The 18,274-nt window shown below is 44.3% G+C and overlaps 1 protein-coding gene across 6 annotated transcripts in view; it reads left to right on the forward strand.

The window, feature by feature from the left end:
- The window catches only part of pard3ba (par-3 family cell polarity regulator beta a), a 150,753-nt gene that overhangs the window by 111,182 nt on the left and 21,297 nt on the right, over window positions 1-18,274 (forward strand). For 3 of the 6 annotated variants that reach the window (XM_069520608.1, XM_069520612.1, XM_069520611.1), the window contains 2 exons: window positions 3,118-3,194; window positions 16,564-17,924. In XM_069520608.1, coding sequence (XP_069376709.1) covers window positions 3,118-3,194; window positions 16,564-16,963 — 477 coding nt within the window. In that variant the 3' untranslated portion in view covers window positions 16,964-17,924. Of the gene's footprint in view, window positions 1-3,117; window positions 3,195-16,373; window positions 16,462-16,563; window positions 17,925-18,274 lie in introns of those variants that run through there. The other 3 variants (XR_011240287.1, XM_069520609.1, XR_011240288.1) reach the window with 2 other exon arrangements.

Consider the following 18,274-nt stretch of genomic DNA (forward strand, 5'->3'; position numbering starts at 1 on the left):
ACACAGCAGCGTATAAGGTGTCACCAGGTTCAGGATGAGGACATGAACTCGCGCCGCGTGTCAGGAATGGTTAAGTGTGTGTCATCGCCTCTGAAGCCGCGGAGACGAGGCTGTTTGTTCGCTGACCGCCTCCTGTGAAGTCGGACCGCTGCTTTTTCACGGCAACCTGGATGAATATCTTATTGCTGTTTTACCAGTTTCCATGGTGAGGCCAAGTCGTCCTCTGCGTGTTTGTTTACTTGTGTGTGTTTGTGTGTGTGTGTGTGTGTGTGTGTGTGTGTGTGTGCAGGCCGTAGCAGTATTTCAAGCAGTATCATCTGGCACTAAAGCCGGCTGTCTAAATTGGGGGAAATGGGCTTCCGTCTGAATAGCATCCATATGACGGACATCCTTAATCTGTGTGTGAGCTAATAAAGGGATCATCCAGACCTAGGGCTGCAGGCCATTATGTTAATACAATCAGAGGACAAAATATTCCATTTTATCTAAACACACATTTCCTCCGGTCCTGATCATTCTCTTCCTCAATCCTCTTTTTTTCTTTCCTCACTTCCTACTCAGAAGATGTATTATGCCCCTGTTCAACACACAGAAGGTCTTCCACCTGAGTCCCAGCTTCCTGCTAAGACTAATGTCCCCTTTACCTCACATTATGCCTTTTTTATGCATAATGTCCCCTACGCAGCACACACACACAAGATGGAGCATTCACTTCCCAGCATCATATTAAACCTGCACACAAAGACACACACACCCTCCCAGACAACCATAATATTAACATATACACACACACACACACTGGCACTTGCCCCTGCCAAGGCCCTGATGTGCTTTCACTTCCTGGCTCCCACTCAGAGACATTAGAGCCGCCGACATTACAGAGACATACTAATGATATCAGGTATTGCTGCCACATTGACATGCAGAATGAGTTTGAACTACATGCAAAACAGAGCAGTAGACCGGCTCTGTATGGAATCGTGTGTTTGTCTGTGTGTGTGTGTGTGTGTGTGTGTGTGTGTGTGTGTGTGCAGGGTTGCGGGGTTGCATCACTTTGTCTGCCCGGATCAAACGCCCGACTGTTTACCTCTTTAGCTTTCCACGAGCGTCTCCGTCAAACCTGCGATTGCTTGTTCATGTGTACATGTGCATGTCAGGTTATTGTACATGTGGCCGCTGGTGTGTGTTTGACCAGGTGTCTCTGCTGTGTGTGCGTGTTCTGCTTACAGTGGAGCATTGTGTGTTTGACTGATGAAATGTCCCTTTGAGTAAATAGCCTGTGTTTGTATGTGAAAAGCCCAGAATCTCGATTGCAGATAATTGAAACTGTATGTTCTCTCCCTGTCTGTCCGCCCCCGCCTCCCCCCTCTTCTGCCTTCAGGCATGGTTTGTTTAAACCCCCTCGTATTGTGTGAACCTTAGACCGTGTCCATGTTACGCAACTAGATTTAAAAACACATCTTTGTTTTTATATTTGACCATTTATCCAGTGTTTCTCTCTCCAAAAAATGACCTGAAATCACAGCTTTTCCACAAAAAAGCAAAGAACTAGACAATAAAGGTGTCGTGGGTTCGTATTTATGTTTATCTTTTCTGATAATATCGTGAGCATAAAAAGTGATTCCACCTGTGGCAAAAAGAATTTAGGGGTCTCATTAATGAGCGGCGATAAACAACCGTTTTTATAACTGTGCTGTAGTTTGGTAACGGAATATAAAAGTCTCACTGAGGGACTGGATCACCACGAGCCTCCAGGGCAGAGTCAGCGCTCCGTCTCGCAGATCTTATAAGTCTGAGGACTGAGGGGATTCTTCCAAGAGATATACCCTCATCTGGTGTTTTGATGATGGTGGTGGAGAGTGTTATTATACTTTCCCTTCATCCTTCAGAGGTTTAGGTGGCTGGCTGCAGTAAAGGTCATAAACCCTGCCTCCTCCATGTTTCTCCATGTGCAATGAATTAATTTTTATAACATTGATGCATTTTTCCGGTGATTCATCCCCTGATCACTGCTGCACAGACTCTTGCTCCAAATGGCGTCATCAGTGCAAGATGGTGGCATTTGCTTCAGGGATATTTTTGGCTTCATTTCTAGATAGTCAAAGGAAGTAGATGGGACATGGACCAGTCAGAGAAACCAAAGTACACGTTCTTATCAAGTTTGATACATTTTAAATCATGAAATGTCTTGACTGACAGCTGAGACTGACTCACGATTGGTACATCATCTATGGCTCCACCTCCAGATCGCCTAGTGTAGACCCTGGCTTCAAATACAGAAGATGGCAGCGTTTGTATCTGGGATATTTCTGGTAACTGTGAAAGCCCACCTCCTCATTTATTCATTAACTTTCCTTCCATTTGTCGCCCATGTGAGAGTCCTTGTGAGGAGTTCGAGGTGACAGAACAGAGGCTTATCCTGCTGAGACCAGGCTGAGTAACCGGGCTGCGACTGTCCAGCTCCATTAGATCACGACGCCTGTAATCCACCGTCGTGTTTACCAGCAGAGAGAGGGCAAAGAAGAAGCAAACAGCATCTCCAGATTCATATGGCCCAGTGTGGACATGGCTTTAATCAGCCACTTCCTGGTGTGTGTGTGTGTGTGGATGAGAGACAGGTCAACCCTTTACCCAAACACTTTAAATGTCTTTTTTTTTTAAATATGACTGGTGTGTTTGAAGATAATGTACACACACGTGTTGTGGGGGGTGGACAGCGCTTACATGTGGTCATGTATGTTTATGTTACTGCATGTGGGGCCTTCCTGGACTTCTCCCTGTCTTGTTTTCGACAGAAAAACCACAAGGCTGCACACACTTTAAATACTTTATATGTAGTGTTTTAGAGTGAGCTTTGAGATATAGTCTGAAGATGCACTGAACTCTGGATATTTTCCTGAAATTTTCCAGGGGGCTGTATGTGAGAACACAAATGTTGCTCCAGATTTGTCAGGAAAATCAGCAGCGAGTAAATGGGCATTGGTGTTTCTCACACGAGACGGACACGGAGACGAGAGCTTACCGCCTTGCTCCAAGTTATTTTGACTGTTAAGCGATTGAACCTCTGACTTTTTCCAGTCTACATACTTACATTCAACGTGCTGTGTCTCCTCACAGATCGCGCCGAGAGGAGTTGAATCTCGACCTGCGCACCGCTACGAGGAGCCAGACCGACAGTACCCCACACAGCCCAGGTGAGACCACATGCACACATGCATGTATTTTATTCTTAAGTGCAGGAAATGAAGGGAGAACTTCTTGCCCCTCCCCTGCCTTTGTTTGTCTGCCTCCACTCTCATACACACACACACACACACACACACGGTACAGACTGATCCTCTTTGGAGCTTATAATTAAATCTCGAGTGTTTGCCTTGGGAGTGTCTACTCATCCCAGGAACAGGAGTGATCAGCTCTCCGTAGAGCAGGGCACAGGCAGGAGCATCACACATGCACACACGCTGAGGACGGTTTGCTCTCATGATGGATGCACAACCTCCAGTGTGGTTTTAATGGAACTGCACACGTTTCTTTTGTTTATCTGTCTCTGGTTAAATTAGGTGCATATTGTTCTCCATGTAAATCTTAACCCAGCAGTGATACATCCACTCCAGAATATTCACCGTTTTGTGCGCGCATTTGTGCGCCGGACTGTGTGTGCGCGCACATGCTGAGCAAACGCTCCACCAGCTAAGTGGAGCGTGGAGTGGCATGGGGCGAGGGGAAAGCGAGAGGAGCAGAATGAGGTAAAAGAGGGGACACCGAGATGGAGAGGAGGAGAGTGAGAAAAAGAGAACAGTCATTTCACGGGTTATTGCCCCTCCTGATATGACAGGCACCAGGGAGCCCAGACATCAGCGCTGGCTTAGGAGGGTGGGGGGGATGACGACGACGAAGAGACTGAGAATCTGGGAGAGAGATGAAGAGGAGAAGGAGGAACATGAGCGAGCGGCAGAGGGACAGAGAGATCAGCCAGGTGTAACTGTGGAGACAAACCCAAATGGAGACAGAGAGGCTGAGGGAGACTTGGGGGACCGTTGACAGCTCAGTCCATCCATACTTCTGCAAAGTACCGCAGCATAAGAAGAAAATATTTATCCAAACTTCCTCTGTAATGACACTGAAGCATATGCGGAAAATTGAAAACCTTCCCAGCCATTCAGACGAGCAGAAATGATCGTCTCTTTATCGCTGAAATTGCTTAATGACAACTTAATAACGGATTCATCGTTTCAGACAACAAGGATGTGAGGATTTACTGCTTAATATCATTTGCATTACAGTGTAGTCATTTAAGTTTATTCATCAAGCAAAAATACCACTTTTCTTTGTTTTCCACCTCTAAAATATAAATGTTTTATATGTTTTATTTGGTTTTATCATTTTGAATTACAAATGTCTCACAATTGCACCTATGAAGACATCACCTTTAATTCTGGGAAGTTATAGTTGCCACTTTTGCCACTCTGTTTTCGGGTATTTCATAGACAAAATAATTCATAGAAGAAATAATAAATGCATCGTCTGATAAAGAAACTCATCATTAGTGCAGCCTTACTGCATTCCCCTACTTTTAGCTAAAGCTTAATCTGTGTGTTCCAGCGTATTAAAAAAGGCTTTAAGAGGCTTTTTTATTAAGCATCTTCCTATTTCTGTTGGATGACAGATAAAAAAACGTTTAAAATAAGAATATTTGTCTGCAAACACAGGATGTTTGGATTTAACACTGGCTATATTAACTATAATAATGCCTCAAATGTTTAAGATTTATTTAATACCTCCAAGTAGCAACCACAATGCTCTCTCTATTTTGGAATAAAGATGACAAGTCGGGTTCAGATAATGTTCGTCTCCTCCAGAAATATTCTCTGTGTTATTTAACTGTTGATCTTTTCCTTTTTGAAGTATTTCTCTTCCCAAGATCCTCAGGACGATATCTGTTTGAAATGCACATGGTACAGTTAACATGCTTCTGGAGACACGTGCGTCAGCAGAGAAAAAGTGCCAGATAGAGTGTGAACACTTTTTAAACCTGAGTGTGTGTGTTCTTAATTCTGATGTTTCTGTAACTCGAAGAAGAGAAAGGAGGGAGGGGATGCAAATATATTCCGGGAAGAGAGAAAATAAAGGAGAGAAAAGAGAGAGCGCGCACACAGCAGTGAATTGAATGCATTTTTCAAAGTGGAGCTGAACTTTGTGCAAAATCCCCCGGGGGCCGCCATTATTGAAAGCCATTTCCTCTCAAAATGAGTGCGGCTCCACCATTGGCCTGGCTCTCATTAGCATACATTTGGCCTGCCTTTTGTGTGGAGCCGGCTGGGGCTGCAGCTGGAGGGGTGGGAGTGAAGGAGGTGAGTGTGAGCGAGCGTGCACGTGTGTGTGTGTGTGTGTGTGTGCAGGCGATGCAGCACCTCATAGATGGAGAGAGAATATAGTGGAGGTAAGAATTAGAAGAATGGTGGTAAAATCGAGATGGATCAACTCGTGAGGTGATAATTCAGTGTGCCTTATAGCTTCCATGATAAAATCTCACAAGCATCATCTATTAACCCATAAGACCTGATGCGACCTATGCATGTGTATACCTTTAAGACAGGGTGTGACATTTGCGTACATTTCCCTTTAGAGCTGGATGAGAGCCAAGTCACACATTTTGTAAACAAGTGTCTCGTCCACAATGTCATCGTATCGTTATTTGCTGAAATACTCGCGGGAAAGACGAGCGTGCGTTATGGGAAATGTAGTTTGGTTGTGTTTTAGAAAAATAAGCAGAGTACAGCAGAGTTTTCATCGACTAATTGATGTTGTTTAGGAAAATGATAAAAATAGAAAAAGAAGATACAGGTCCAGACAAGTTCAGGGAAATGATTTACAATGTTAAAGCTATCCAACCTTCTTCAGAAGCTGAGAAATGAGCATTCAGGTTGTTTTCAAATAACACGTATTTATTCTGCATGTTTCGCCTTAATGGGTTAAATTCTTCTTCTCATTTTCCTCCTATAAATTTGTGTTTCTGTCTTTTTATAGCTTTATGGAACACAGTATATTTCTATAATGGGAAGTTTCCCCTGTTACCCTTTGTACTTTCTGCACTGTATTGGAAAACATTTCCCATCACAGGGATGCAGCTTCATTATACGAAGATCTGTCTGGCTGTTCTCACCCCTCAAATCAAGAGTTTCTTTGGACTTGAAGGAGTGGATGCCAAAGTAGCAGGACTGATGAAAAAAAAAAAAAGTGGACCTCAGCCTGGGACTTAGTGCTGAGGGCTACTGCACAGCAGCCAACGAGAGGGGCTGGAGTCTGGGAAGGAGGATTTGGAAAGAGGTCTGGAAGTGGCAGCGTAGCGAGAGGTTTGCTCCAGGGAGGGTGATAGTGCTACTTTGGCTCTTACCTCCCTCTCCATTGGCCATTAATGCTGCGGCACAGCTCAGCCTCCAGACAGGCGCTACGCTCGGGGACACACAAAAATGTGAGCACACACACACACAGGCATGGCCATATGGAGAATATTAACATCATTACCAATTCAAAGCAGCAGGTCATGGGCGCGGCGACCCAGCCTCAGGTTATCCAATCAGAGCACCCCCTGACCCACTTCCCCAAGGTGATTGGATTAGGGGGCCAGGTTGGAGCGGCAGTTGTTGCTGGCCGGGGCCGATAATTGGCTGATTAATGTGAAGCCAACGGCCAGTGAAGGCCAGAGAGCACAGGTCTCCAACCGAAGGAGCCTACAGGCCTCCTTGAGCTGCTGTCACATCTGGACAATGGAAATGACCCACTGAGAGGGACGTGTGTGTATGAGTCGTTACGGTCTTCACGCATCCAATTGACTCCTTGGGTCAAAATTATATTCAGGCTGGGTTGGGTTCTACTGGTTTGCAGTGCGTGCTAAAGAAATGTACGAGTCTTGCTGAAATTTTCCAGAGGGGCCAAATGTGAGAAGGCAAATGTCTGAGTCAGCAGCTCCAGGCATTTTCTTGAACGTTTCTGTCCAGAGAATGACTGAGTGAGCTTATGTGAAAACACCACAGGAAAATATCGAGCCAGCGGGCCTGATAATGACGATAATAACATGACGGATGCAAAACTGGAAGAATAGAAATATCTCAGGATGAAAAAGAGGAGCCATACAGAGACCTGGTGTGATTATGATTTCCTGCGTCCCCTACTGCCTGAAAGTTCCTGACATTTTCCTGTTGTTGTGAACGTGTCTCACTCCTGCTGTTCTTCATAAATAAAACACAAACTCAGGAAAAGGTCCAGACCTAATTTTTCAGACATTTCCAGGAGTTCATGTCTGAAAACAGCTTATGTCTCATATGTAGGTTGTTCCAAATGGACCTTTCTGTGTCCTCTGACCACACGGCCTGAAAGTCTGGACTCATGAGGCCCTTTGCACATGCACATCTCTCCTCTTATGAATGCACAGTCAGTCACTCTCAGCAGCCTCTCATGCTCGTCGTTTGAAGAGGGACTCGCTCTCTGCCCCTCTTTTAAAAACCACAGGGCAGCTCCTTGATTGTCCTCAGCATGTTGAGTATCTCCGGTTTGTGGGAAGCGTCCCTTAAGGACTCTCTATGACCTTCCTGACAATGCCCACGCTAACGCACACACTTGGTTTTCTCCACCATGTCTCGGCACAGGAACCTTTTCACCTGGGGGAGGGTTTGCTCTAATGAACCGCGTCTGGAGTGGACACACCGAGCAACATAGAATAGAAAATAGTCAGTGATTCTTCCGTTGGTTAGAATAGAATAAAGCCGCTCATATTCACTCATTCATTTCTGTTTCACTGTTTCATCTTATCAACTGGAAACAAGCTCCTATAATTTCACTCCTACCTCCCACAGTTAGTCAGACATATTTATTGCAAAGGTCCGTCATCATTTCAGCGCTGTAATGTTGTTAAGCCCTGCAGTTTGGCGCGCTCGTTGAATTTGGATTGGCTCTTTCAAGGTCAGCGGAGAAATCATATTTTCGTCTTTATTAAAACTCCAAACCTGCGTCTCGCAGCTTCGACTGTCTCCCCACCCTCCAGCTGTCGAATGACTCACTTTAAACCAAATTCACTTCAGAGTTATTGTCTCCGTAAGTCATATAATTCCATGGGTTCTGGAAAGCTATAGTTCTTCAACAATCTCCCCGCAACAGCTGCCGATGTCGCTCCAGGACCCTACATGATCGGTTTAAAATGCGACGTGACCCCCCCACCCTCCATTTTTTATCGTTAAGTAAGCAGCTCAAGAGCATCTGAAGCAACCTGCGGATTGTTTTCTTTGATTTCCCGAGAGGCGCTGCGACCCTTTTCTCTTATTTGCTGGTTCTATGTGAGGGAACGGGTCCCCGGTGGTGTGCAGAGGCAGCGGTGTTTGTCCAGCTAACGGTGTTTGCTCTCAGACACAGGAGAGCGTAATGGAATCAGTGGTACGAAATGATAGGGCTTAAGCCATCGCTGCCACATGCACAGCTGAGACACCGGTGGCTCTACCTGTTTACAATAACTTTCCTTTTTCTGTTCTCTGGCCTTTTTTCCTTGATTCCATCAATCCGTCTGCCTGCATTTTTCTGTCACTTCTGTTTATATCTCTCTTACGTCTCTTTGTATCTTGTCTCGTTCTCCTGTCATCCCTTTCCTCTCCATCCCTCTCTCTCGCAGTCTCTCGGGCCTCTGTGCAAGGGAAAATGAAATCATTGCTTTATAAATAAACCAAAAGATATATACTTTGAGGCCACAGTGCTCCCTGCGAGCTCAGTGAGAAATACAGAGACTGTCATGTACACGTCGGCACAGCGTTCTGCAAATGCACGATTCCGATCCACAAATGTAGAGGGACAGGCCACTTTGTGGATGAGACACAGGGGTCACTGTGAATTTAAATGGTCTATTGTTAAAATTAGAGACTTTATACAAAGATGGACGACATGACTGCCCCTTAAAAGTGATGCCAAAGCAGTACGATAGTTTGGGCCGTGCAACCATAAGACAACGACTCCAAGTGCACAAGATGGCAGCGTTTGTATCCGAGACTTTTAGCTCAATTCTGGATTGTGGAAGGAAGAAAAGACCCATCGTCCATCTTTATATACAGTCCATGGATAGAATAGAATAGGTACATGGTGAACGTAGTTTGAACTGCAAATAATCTGGGAAATTGAATACAAGTTGTGGACAGCCTGAAAGTTTCTGCATTTAGAGAAAACGAAAACCCATCTGTTTCTGTCATCAACTGTTACTTCACTGCTTTTCCCAGCCTGTCTCCATTACACAATCTCTCTCCCTCTTGGTCCAAGAAGTAAATCTCCTTTTTTTTAAATTTTCTGTTCTCTGGCATTTATTGTAGGTCACTGGGAAAATGAGCAGCAGCAGCTAAATGCCCTGAATGTTGTTCAAATCACTAGAATAGCCTGGAAAAGAACGTGGATGCAGAATAAATGGTTATTGATTGTCATCGGATGCATGACATCACTAAAATGATGAATGAGTCATTAAATGTTCATATGAGCTTTATGAGAGACTCTCGGTTTAAATACAGGCCGCTTGGCCCCGGCGCCTCCCGTCTCTCCTCGCCTTCTCATTTCCGACCCCAACCTTCGTGCTGCAGTCGGACCCGCCACTACCTGCCTCCGATACTGTCCACATTTCCCTGTCAGTAGCTCCATATAAAGTAGCAGAGAGTGTAAACACAGGCCCATTTAGATGAGGCACGTGAGTCTTAGGTGAGAGCCAATTTCCACCGCTGCTGTTGACATAGGCGGGTTTGATTAGCGGAGCTGCCTCGGTGGCCGGGGCCAGAGCGGCTAATGGTTTCCTTTGCTGTGGAGCCAGGGCCTGCTCTGTGTCTGTAGCACTCAGCTAGCGCAGTGCCATTAGTGCTATGGCTTTGTGTGTGTGTGTGTGTGTGTGTGTGTGTGCGCAGAGTTTGGACGTGGATGAATTCTGAGGATCTGGAGAATGCATCATGCACTAATGAACATGTCAACTTGCTAAATGTACTGTATTACATTTTTTAAATAAACATATTTTATAATAATTGACATCTAGAGGAACGTTGTGGCTCTGGCTACAACGTATCTGGAAACTACGAGTGTAGTACGACTGTTTTATTGCAGGAAAGATGTGCATTTATACTTGTAAAAATATATATTTTTTCTTTTTTTATCAGTCTCTATCCAGAGGGACAAAAAAATACAATGAACAGAAATTATTTTAAACCAGAAAAAAACTGCAAGTTCAATATATTTTCTTTTTGTTTTCTTTTTATTATAAAGTTTAGTAGAATATTAAGCCTCAGTGACATTTAATAAAGTGACTTTATAAGTAAACAGAGCCATAGTCAATTTTCATGGATTTATAATAGATATTTATTTATATAATTTGTATATCTTGGCTGACATAGACACAGAATTTGTTTGCTCTCTGTTATCACTATCAGTGCCATTAAATCCAATTCAGGCTGTCCAGTATTTCTCTATATTGATATCACCTCCCTGATCCACAGGTTGAATGAGGTGAATAAAAACATTTCTGTAGCACCACTGGTTCCTCAGAAAATCCTGTCACATCGAACATTTCACCCAGAAAAATATCTGCACGCATGCATATGAATGTGTGTGTGTGTGAGTGTGTGTGTGTGTGAGTGTGAGTGGTTGGCAGTGAGGTGCAGCAGCTGCTTTTTTTCCACTGAGCAATTAATGTATTTTGCATGCGACGCATGTCTGCTCGCCACAACAGGTGAGCACATGACGGGCAGATGTGCTTGCATAAGCATCTGTATGTTCTCCTCATCTTCGCAATCAGTACATTAATAAATGAAATGTGCTAATGTCATTAAGGTGCAGTGCAGTTAAGTGTCGGAGCATCTGCACTGTTCTTTTTATGCATGAACTGAAGAAGACGAACACACTGGAGGTGAACTTCAAACTGAAGCCTGAGCAGTCATCTAGTAGGAAGTAAAAAATCATTCAAGCTTTTTTCTCCAGCCATCTCGATGACTGTAATTCATTATTCACACGCTCCCCCAGAAATTAATCCTTCAACACAGCAGCAAGGATTCTTACAAGAACTTGAAAATATCGGCACTGCCTTACCTTCGTTGAGCTTTTACTGTCTGGGCTACACAACTATAGAATAATCAGACAATAAACTTCCTCAGTGTCCTTTCAGCTGTTTTTATCCATTGTCTATTTGTCCATTGTCCGTTACACTAAATCATTTTCTTTTATTACATCTTTGAGGCACTTTGTAAACTTGTTCTTTTGATTTGACAAAGTAGTAGAATTTTCAAGCTGAATATTTAAGGCTACGTTTTAAACTTTGATCTGAATGTAAAATATGTGATCGACACAAATGTTGTCCGGGTTTGATCACACTTTGTCGTGCGTGTTTCAGTGTGATGAAGACGCATGGCTCTCTTCCAGCTGTTTAGTGTGAAGCACTCATGAGGGCCGGGTGTAGTTGAGGGACCGGGATAGGTCCCTAATTTCCTTCTTCCGTTTCCGAGGGGGGCAGGTGCAGCAACCACCCCCACCCCTCAACTCCCATCTGCCACACTATCACCACACACCCAAATTCTTTACGGTGGAAGCTGCGCCTAAACGGCATCACACACTCTCACCGTCCCAGATCGACACACAAACGCACACATTTTTCTTTCACTGCCGAGTATGTAATCATATACACTCCCGACAGACATTCATTGTATATATATATATGTATGTAAGGCTCAGTCTGTAATTTGCACTCGCCACACACACATCTGAAGAGTCAGAGAGAGTGGTTGTGAGTGTGGTATATGGTGTTGATGTTCTCGAGGTGTGATCAGATGTATTACACGGCGTGTCATTACAGCTTTCCTCTCTGGTTGGTCCCTGTGGTTCACATCACACCCTTCTCCGCTGCTCCATATAGACCTCAGCGGTGTCTGCATCTGTCCGTCTCACTGCCTGTCTTCTGCTAAACATGGCTCCCCCCCCCCCCCCCCCCCCCCCTCTCTGCCTCTCTATTTCTACATTTCCTCTTTCAGTTCAGATGTTTGACAATCCACAAGTGCACTGCTTACACTGATTTCAGACACGCACCGAAATCCGGACCTTTTCCTGAAATTTTCCAGAGGGGCTGTATGTGAGGACGCAAATGTCCAAGTCAGTTCTGCCAAGGGGAAATGTCTGAAAGATTCCCAGCGAGCGAGTGGTCTTGAGGATGATGTTTCTAAAATGTGGCGGACACAAAACTAGAAGAATACTCCATATTTGTGATTAGAATACTTGTGCTGTAAACAAAAGCATGTAACGTACGCAGCGAAATGTATACGTTGTGTCCTGCCTCCTTCGTATTCTACCCAGACGCCACCCCTCGCCTGAAAGTCCCTGCTGCGAGCTCATGTCTGAAAACAGCTTTAATGAAATGCTTCCTGTAAATGATCTCCAGTAATGTCAGTCCCTTGTCTGCGTCTTTGAATTGTAGCTTTGTCATAATCCTCTATTCTGATAGCACTTATACATCATATCATAACATAAAGAAAAAAACCATCTATATAATATGTTCCTGAAAGTCCTTCCATTTTCTTTTTTTCATCGCTTATGGAAAAATCTAATTTGCATTTGCTTGTTTTTTTTCTTTTACTATATTGACATTTAAAAAGTGTGCGTAAAACCCGGTGTGACAGCTGAATGAAAACACACCTACTGTCTCCACGTCGGCTGTTGTCATAAGCTCTTTTCAGACTAGATTAGCGGCGACTGGCTCGGCTCCATTTAATTGTGATTACCGAAGGCAACCAACATTTTAATCCGGCGGTAATCTGCCATGTTTGGCGTGAGTCAAAAGTTCTGGAGGAAATATCCACCCTGGCCTTGGGTATACTGTGCTTTTGGCAGCACACAGGTAAACTAGTGCACAGCATGATATTTTCCCTCCGGGGTTTTAAATGGAGAAACTGGATTACAGCATTATCTCGTTTATTCTTCCTCGTTCATTAATTGTCCCTTTCAGACCTTGTGTTACTCTGGTGCGCTTATATTTCTTTCTCCTTCCCTCTTACGGATATGGTGCATTTCACGTGGACTTACATAAGCGAACACGTAAACACAGATCTCATTCTGACACTTACAATATACAAACACAGCCTTTGGCTTCCTCTTCCTCTACCTCCGCCAAGTTCAATCGTAAATTATGGGAAATTCAAATATTGCGCACATTTGACATGGTTTGAGGGAGGTGCAGGTTAACAAAAGGGCCCAGCAGAAACGCACACAGACTAAACACATCCATCTTCTTACCAAGTTGAAGCCAGCTGCGTGACCCAGGGATGAGGAACTCCCTGTGGGTCACTGAGGCCCACGGAGCCCCTAATCCACCAGCTGCTTGGCCGGATACACACACAAATGCGCTCTCATGTGGTTGCAGGTAGTCATGCTATTAACCACAATTATCTCACAACTTCCTGTATGTTTGTTTTCACACAACATCCTTCCCCTATCTGATATTACACATTATAATTTCTCTTTTAGACTCTCAGACAAGAAAGAAACATAAATACTCCCATAAGAGACCAGGGCTACTTTGTTATGTCATGGCAGGGTCAAAGGTCATCCAGACTGTGGTATCATTGCACTAAAGGAATTTATCCTCGCTATTAGTCATGCAGGAAATTGAAGAAGAAAGTGTTTATGGTCGCTTTCATGCCTAAAATTTGAAAATCTGTTATAAATTGATTGAAACAGACATGAAAAGGTTGGGTCTGGACCTTTTCTGGAGTTTACCTTTCACATATGAAAACATAGGAGATCAGAGTTAGACGTGTTCACAACAGGAAAATGTTAAGAACATTCAGGTGAGGGGTGGCGTCTTGTTAGAGCATGAAGGAGGCAGGACATGACGTTTAAATTCCTCTGCATACCACACCAGCATCAGTCCTTATCAGCAAAACATCTTTAATCTCGTTGTCTTTCCAAATTGACTTCTTCTACGTGTATGACACCTCTTTTTCCTCCTCTATTCTTTCACTTTTGTGTCCAGTGCGTGTCAGAAATGTCATCAACATGCCTTCTCACTCGTTGTGTGTTTTCCGGACATGTTCCTGCTGTATTCTCGCATCTCACTATGACATTTTGCAGCCCCGCCCCCGAAAATATCAGCTTTTTCACAGCTTTACAGTGACTGTAGATGAAATTTGCTTTAATGGACCATGTCTAAATTATTCCAGATGTGGATCTATGTGGCTTATATTACTGCTTTACCCTGATTGTTATCTTGTGTGTTTTTCATTTTGTTTTTGTGTGATCTCTTTTAGTGATCCCAGGGAAAGACCATTTCATTCTGCTGCATGTCTGGTAAAATGACAATAAAGTCTGATTTGCCTTGATTTGAAATAAGAGTGGTGTGAAAAGGTGTAATAAACAGATATTATAGGGAAAGGTCCCAAAGGTGAATGAGAAGTAGGGAAGTGGAAAAGATGTGGAAATGGAACACGCAGCATCTAGTGGGAGTTGAGTGATGAGAGAAGAAAGGAAACTGGCGAAGGTTCCCTTCTGTTTGGGTGGGCCAGAGTCGAGCTCAGGACCCAGGTGTTCCCTCTCCTCTATCTCTGTATCACCCGTTCCCTCTTTCTTTCCCTCCCTTCACCTCCCCTGGTGGCCTTCACCATTTAATCTGGATTAATGAGGAGGTTGACCTTCATCCCTCTTTTGCTCTCTCTCACTCTTTCCTCTTTTCGCTGAGCCGTACAGGAAGGAATACGTTGTTTTCACCCAGACTCCCTCCACATCTGCTCCTTACTTCTTAATTTGATATGAAATCTCTCTGTACCTCTCAAATTTCTCTTTCTTTCTTTCTTTCGGTATTTTCCGCTCCCTCCTCCCGTTTTCTTCCTTATCTATCCGTGTGTGTGCATGTGCGACTCTGTCTTAACTGCCCCGCTGACTGACAAGGCAGCGCTGTTCATTCATGGGACCACCTGTGTATCCTGCCCCACTGCTCTGTTTGGGTGGTCAGGCCTCCCCCTCCACAGAAACACACTCACACACACACACACACAAACATATATAGAAATCCACATCACCACAGTCCACGAATATATCCAGGGAAGTCTGCTTCTGCGCAGGCGTGCACACACACACACACACACACACACACACACACACACACACACACACACACACACACACACACACACACACACACACACACACACACACACACACACACACACACACACACACACACAACTGAGCTGTGCGCGACCTAATCTGCACTGAGTGAGTCATTCTAATTGGCCAGTCAACAGGTGCTGATCTCAACTCAGGGGACCGGACGGAGGAGGCACAGGGATATGATTGCAGAACAAGGGAGAGGCTATAAGCTCAAGGCTTCTGTATAATAACTACAGTGGGAGCTATTGTTGAAGGCTGGGAAGCAAATGTCTAAATCTGTTTGTCGCTCTCGTACGCTGAGTGATAAAACATTATCGAGGTCTGAACTATAGCTGGTTACACACTTACTGTTCGGCCATGTTTTAATGCACATGCACATTTACTAGAATAACCCTGCTGGTTATTATTTTGAATCCTTTGAAGTTGAGACCAATTTTCTGTAATTGAAACCTAAAACCCCAAAGTATAGAGATTTAACAGTACATATATATATATAAAGGCTTTATTCAGTGGATATTGATGTTACCGACAGATGACTGAAAACAAAAAGACAAAAATAATATTGCATCCATAATTCAACCCAAACTTTAAGGGGGTGAGACGTGATTGATTTACTCCAAGTCTACATTGTGCTACGTGACGAGCACTGTACGGTCTTGTGGTGGTTTGGAATAACCATAAAAAAGAAGTTTGCGTGCTGACTTCATGCGAGGGAAAACGTTTAATGTCAAAAGTTATTATTTATGATGTTGACCAGGCCCGTGCACATCACTGCATTTAAAAATAGAGCGAGTTTCCCTCACAGCGAGGCCAGGGAAGACCTGACTTTAGATTCACTTACTCGCTCTCGCTGGACTTGTGTGTCACTCAGCACTGGAAACAGCACATAAGACGGAAAACATTTGAATGGGCCCGTGAAAGGTGAGCAGCCCTCCCTTCTTCTTTCCTCCCCTCGCTCACTTTCTCTCTCTCTCCTTCCCCCTCCGTCACCCTGAGGCCTGCGTGTCGCCTTACCCAGGGGTTTAGCCCCTAATCACCCAAAGCTAGTGGGAGGGAACTGGAGACTTCCAGCTGGCTGCCTCGTTACTGCAGACCCCTGGGACACACACACACACATTCCTACACACACACACACTACCTCATATATGCTTACCGAGGCATTTGCTGTTATCTCTTGGCATCTCTCCATCCATGTCCCCCCACCACTCGATCCTGCCAAGGCCACAGCCTCGCCGTGTAAACTGAATAACAGGAGGAGGTGAGGGAGGCCGAATCTCTGGCACGTCCACTCCAAACCAGTTTCAACCGGTATTAGATATTGTCTTCCTCTATAGTCCTGCTCCAGTCTAATATCTGGTACAAATACAAGTTATACAATTGTTCTCACAATACACAACTTTTCTCTTTCAGGAGGGATCCATATGATTACCCCACCCACTCCAGACCCGTGCCAAGAGAGGCAGCTCCCTACCCCGGCCGCGTCCCACTCCCCCAACAGGGCACCCAGTACGAGCAGGCGTCCAGCAACCCACGTTACTACCCCTCGTCTCCCCACGCAGGACAGCAGCACCGCATGGCGGCGAGGCAGGACGTCCCCCCGTCTCCCACCGCGGGTCGCAGAGGCCGCCACTACTATGAAGCCGTCGGAGGACGAGCCGACGGCTACCGGGACGCCAGCCCCGGCCGCTACATCAGCCCAGAGAGGCACCCCGTCGCCAGAGAGCGCTACACCAGCCCCGAGCGCTACACCTACAGAGACGACAGGCAGCCCGACCCAAGACGGAAGAACCCAGTGATAGGTGCAGTGTGAAAGGTAGCCTCCCACTCATCCATCCTGTAAAAATGAGGCTTCCAGAGTATATAAATAGCTCAGAATATATATCAGCTGTCATCCCGGCTGCCAAAGTGTGATTTTGCCATATTAATTTATTCAATCATGAAGCCTGAGGGCGATAAGTGACAAGTTGAGAGGCTAAAATGAGGCTTATTTTCAGAACCATCTGGTCAGAGTTGTCCTCACGGGCCAAGGCAGATTTAACAAGCATTAGGAACTTATACAGTATGTGGATGTACATACACACACATATATATATATATATATATATATATATATATATATGTGTGTGTTTTCAACTTTACATTATTTATAAAGGTGTCATTTTGCTAAATAGATCCTATTTTGACATAATTGTACAATGTAGAAATTAATTACACACAGTAGATACGCAGAGTAAACTTGGTGCCATATGAGAATCCAGCAAACTGAGCATGAGGACGGCATTTTTTTTTTGCACAAGCTGGCATTTTGAAGGAAGTGAAGCGCAATCACCTTGACCGGGCCCAACTGTGATAACAAAAGAGACACAGGAAGTCGAAGTGACAAACAGGAAAAGGAAATAACTGCCCTTCAAAGTGTCTCCTTGTCCTTGATGTGTTGTCGCTCAGACTTCCTTCACATCCTGCCGTCACACTGGTTTTTTGGTTTCTTTTGCCTTTATTTGTGCACTTGGCCGTTGCATTGCTGTATATTTTTAACCATGTCATTGCAAATGAGTTTAAATGTGATATTTTTGTGCTGTTTCCAATCATACAAAATCTGCCGCGTGACTCCTCATACACTTTGCAGCTAATTCAGCACTTTTATCATTTAACATATCAAAGCTTAGTGCAATGAAATCTCCTTCTATGTGTCAATGGTGGTTTGGATTAAATATGCTGTCAAATAACATGATTTTTTTTTTACACTTCACATTAAATGTTTTGAAATCTCACCCAGTGCAAATCATTTCATTTAACCCATTAGCCAAATACATTTAAAATACTCACATTTCCCACGAGTCATCACTTTAAAAAAATCCAATACCATATTCAGCTTCATGTGTCTGAGCTCCATCTCCAGACGAATTTGCCCTGTGAGATGACTGATAAGAGTAGCCAGCGTTCTGATAATGACTGAATCATCTCCGACAATTAGACGGAGGGAAATCTCCACTAGAAAGTGATTACGGCCCAATTTGCTCTCAGAAACAAAGATGGCAGTGATTGGTGAAATTAGACTTGAAATAGGGAATAATTAGAGTGTGGAGGAGGCTGTTTCTATCAGTTAGTGTTTAATTATCTC

Source organism: Paralichthys olivaceus, chromosome 24 (assembly GCF_024713975.1).
Source record: "Paralichthys olivaceus isolate ysfri-2021 chromosome 24, ASM2471397v2, whole genome shotgun sequence".
Lineage (NCBI taxonomy): Eukaryota > Metazoa > Chordata > Actinopteri > Pleuronectiformes > Paralichthyidae > Paralichthys > Paralichthys olivaceus.